The sequence below is a fragment of the Hipposideros armiger genome, unplaced genomic scaffold, assembly GCF_001890085.2.
Source record: "Hipposideros armiger isolate ML-2016 unplaced genomic scaffold, ASM189008v1 scaffold_230, whole genome shotgun sequence".
Taxonomy (NCBI): Eukaryota; Metazoa; Chordata; class Mammalia; order Chiroptera; family Hipposideridae; genus Hipposideros; species Hipposideros armiger.
In genome coordinates this window covers 2,071,454-2,075,984 of record NW_017731580.1, presented here as the reverse complement: position 1 = coordinate 2,075,984, position 4,531 = coordinate 2,071,454, and the positions used below count along the sequence as shown (strand labels likewise).

General features: G+C 39.2%; 1 protein-coding gene across 1 annotated transcript in view; it reads right to left on the bottom strand.

The window, feature by feature from the left end:
- CAPZA2 (capping actin protein of muscle Z-line subunit alpha 2) overlaps positions 1-4,531 on the bottom strand; it is a 93,362-nt gene that overhangs the window by 20,129 nt on the left and 68,702 nt on the right. The window contains exon 7 of the mRNA XM_019654772.1: positions 749-827. Coding sequence (XP_019510317.1) covers positions 749-827 — 79 coding nt within the window. The remainder of the gene's footprint in view (positions 1-748; positions 828-4,531) is intronic.

Sequence of the window (4,531 nt, the reverse complement as noted above, 5' to 3'; positions counted from 1 at the left end):
CCAAGACACAGAAGTAATAGGATATAGACTAGAAACGAATATTGGAGTCAGATGACAGAGCAGCAGTGTCTGACATCTTTATTCCTTTTATGGCTCTTTGCACAATATCTTTCATGATAGATGATCAATAAATGTATTGAAAGAGTGAACCAAGACAGAAAGAGATTAGTATTTCCTATAACTTATTTAGTAATATCTAGATTGAAATACATAGTCTTAGTTATCAGATATTCTTCTAGATAAACATTTGAACTCACATTAAAAGTCAAAGAATTCAGTTCTAATGGGTTTCATTAAGAAGCCAAATATGAGTACAGGAAATACTTAAAAGACATGTACTATGTACATACATTAATATATACATATAATAAAGACATATGTTTACACATCTAAACACACATATATTAATACTATCCTTTGGCCAACTCCACCCAGTTAAGACAGAATGCACACCTCTGCCTCAGAAGACGCATACATGAGCAAACTGTATGAAGAGCAGACCAAATGGCAGCATCGAATTTTAGCTGTTTTTAGAATTTGTCAGCTATCCTCCCAGATTTCTGATGATAGAGAATGAACTACAAAGTTATTTAAAAGATGAAATCAGCACTACTAGCTGTTCCTATTACCTCAAAACAAAAATCTGAAAAGATATGGTTATTGTCTATTATGAAAATGTAAATTTAAGAATCAGCTATTTTTCTGTTCAAAATCACCTTGAATAAACAAATTCTTTTTCATTTCATACCTGAATTTTCAAGATGCCAACCACCTGAGTGGTTGAAGGAGTAATTGTAAACTTCCACTCTGATCTCCAACGACCATTCCTTAAAAATAAAAACAGCAGCTATAAATAAGGTAGGGAAAACAATTTGAATAAATTTTAAGTTCCAGATTTAAACTTAACGCTACAGTATGAGAGAATGTGGGGGATGGATGTTGGACGTTCATTTTTTAGTCACTGAAATATTCAAAAGAATCGAAAGATTAAGTTCAGTTATGAGCTACATTGAACTGAATCTTTATCCTACTGATAAAAAAGGACCTATATAATGGAGGCAACTTCAGAATTCTAAGCCTGAAGCTTAAAATACAGTTGAAAACTAAGTACCAAATAATTTAAAAAGAGTGGATAGTAATACATCATTCTTAAGGAGGTTTTGATATCTGGAAAGAGAAGGGCTATAAATATAAAGAGTTATAAGCATCAGATTTTTTTCTTTTCCAATTTTAGTTTTAAAGTTTTCATATTAAAGGCACATTCTCCTTCCACTTCCTGAAATGATTTTCAGTATACAAAGCAACACATATTCACCATGGTAGGAAATTGTGACATTACAAACAAGCAACAGGGTATGTTACTCATTTTTGTCTTCCAAATAACNACTTTTCTTAGATTATACCAAAACTAGGGATAAAAATGTTTTAGTATTATATTAGCTACATTCTACTTTTATAAGAGCACTTAACTTTATCCTTTGTGTTGGTTTTATACTGTGATATGTGTTTGAAACAACCAAGTCGGATTTAGTTTCAGCTGAATAATGCTATTTGACTATAGTGTATCTATCCGAAGGCACTACACTAGAAAAACTGGATGATTCATTGAGATATGAGAGAATTTACTGTCTACCGTTATATACATGCATACTTACAAAATATTAGTGTGCTGAAGCAGATAGAGTTCAACTTATCCTTTCTAGGAAGCCTTCCTTGACTCGACATCCCTTTAAAAGCTACCTTAGTTAGGTAAGTTATGCTTTAAGTTTACCTTGTAAACAATCTTAAAGTATTTTTATCCATGACACGTCTTCCTAAATAGGCTTGAGGTGTACCAAGATACTGATCCCCCGTTCTGTTCGGCGGTTGGCAAACAGCCTCATCCATTGCTCCCGGAGTGCCTTACGAGCATCATCTTTATGTGCTGTGATGTGAAAACGCTTGGGAAACACTGCTCTATGGTCGCATGACTACTTTGTAGACACCGTTAAGAAAGTTTTATATCTTCCTGACTCCACAATGCCTAGGATGCTCCTCTGAACGCAGTGCAATTAATCTCTAATGACCTGACATTTCTAATACCAATTAGACCTTAAAAGTTTAACTGGTTATTTTACTTTTAATTGGTGAATATTTTGCATATTCCCCAATAGCTATCACTACTGGCCAATTCTAGCTGTTGCATAATAGTAAGAATGTCGAATTTGAAAAAATGCCTTTACAAATTTCTGCTTTAAAAAGCTTCAGTTTCAAGGCCAAAAATACTATAATTTAGGAACAGCAAGTACACTGATTCTGCTTTTAGAGATTCTACAGTAGTGAACAGAAACCCACACTCTTCTTGGGACATTTCCTAACATGCACGCAGTTACAAAACACCTGTGTTGGCTGCTGGCAGCGACCCCAACTGGTCAGCAGCACGGAGGGTCTTTTCAAAGGCTCTTGCATTCTTCTAAAGCTCTGGGTATGATCATATTAAGTAAAAAAAATGATTTTAACTACAGAAAGGGCCACCCAAATACTACAGAATTACCGTATATACAGTTGTGCTTAATTACTGATCTAAGAATTTCACATTTCAAGAACGTTTGTAATGAGCCGGAATTTCTAGGGCATCTTTCTTTGAATACTCCTGTTCTCACTTCAGTTTCCAAAATCCTACATGAGGATGGGCCTCATGAGTACCTGTAGCACATTCATGTATATCCAGGTATAGTGTACACAAACAACACTCATGGCACGACACTTACCTCTGCTGTGATTCTCGGTTTCAACCCTCAGCAACTCCAGGCTTCACAGTTGTGTGAACTCCTCTTCAGAACTTGTCACTCCCTTGGCCACACGTGTCATCACTAGCAACTGTAACTCCTCAAATCTCATTTTTAAGCACACACTTTAGCCACCACTTCCTACATTTCTATGTTATTCCTTTCAGTATCCCAACTCTACATCCCTACAATCCTGTGGACGAGTAAAGGACTGTGCACACCTTTGAAATGCCATAAGTAATGGCCGCCCTCCAGACAGCATGTAATCTTAACCATCCTGCAAGCCAATCCCGCTTTTTCTCCTACCTCTATGTAATCTTCCTTAAATTTCCTCAATTCCAAATGCATAACAGAAACTGCAGGGGCCGGCCAAATGGTTCAGATGGTTAGAGCGCAAGCTCTAAACAACAGGGTTGCTGGTTCGATTCCCACTCGGGCCAGTGAGCTGCGTCCAGGTTGAGCTGCTGCTGAACTGGTGAGAGCGCGTGCTCTTAACAAGGTTGCTGGTTCGACTCCCACACATGATGGTGGGCTGTGCCCTCTGCAACTAAGATTGAACATGGCACCTTGAGCTGAACAGCTGTGAGCTGCTGACGGGCAGCCAGGTGGCTCAGTGTGTAACAAGGTTGCCAGTTTTAACTTCCCCATGGGATGGTGGACTACGCCCTCCTGAAACTAGATTGAAAGCAGCGATTGGATTTGGAGCTGATAGGTCCTGGAAAAACAACATGTTTCCCTTCCACAATAAAATCTTTTAAAAAACAAACAAACAAACAAATAAACAAACAAAAACAAACTGCAAAACTCATGCTCTGGAGCATTTGAGATCTTGCTTCCTGGCAAGTGTTGTCAGTTTGGGTCAAATAAAATTGTATGAAAGCCATTGCTCATTGGTCTCACTTTAAGCCCTCACCACCATGAGGATCCTTTGTCTTACCTGGCTTTCCAGCTGAGTTTCCCAGATCCGTTTACTCTGCCTTCTGCTAAACCAGAGCGCTCCTCTACCCCAAGTCTGCAGTATCTACTGCTACCTGACATCTCCCTTTGAAATCTAAAACCAAGCTCCTGGCCTATTAAAGCTATATCCCTGAACTTTAGGACACTCTGGATTTTCACTCTTCCACTTTGATAAAATGCTATCCTTATACCACAAAAGACTACTACTCCAATGCACAATCATTATTTCAAACTTTGTTCTGAATTATTTTGATATTACCTTTCATATGCACACCACCTTAAAAACAATTCCATGTTATTTTCAAGAAAGCATTCTAGGTCACAAAATAGAGCCAAAGCACCATGGCAGCCCAATTGATACAACTGAGCTAATCCTAATATTTGGTTCAGGATAATCATCAGACTTGAAAATATTTTAAATTTACCAATTCATTTTCTTTAGGAATCCCAATATGGCAAAACTTATATTTTAAAACTAGAGAAAATGATTTAGGCAAAAATGTCATAATTTCATATTATATTCTCAATGCTTTCAAAGCCCAAGAGTGATTTTTAAAAAGACATTAAACCCCCGCGCTGGCCTGCCCACCCCCTGGCCTCGTCGCCGGAGCGCAGGCCAGCAGCCCGGGCGGAGGCCCAGGGGACACGGCAGTGACTGTTAGAGCGCGCGGGAGGGCGGACAGGTGGTGTTTCGAGTGCCGGGCGGCTAGAGTCCGCAGCTGGTCGGTGGGCGGCAGGCTGGCAGCAGGCGCGGGTCTATATGGCAGCGGCTCTGTCGGGCCTGGCTGTCCGGCTCTCGCGCTCGG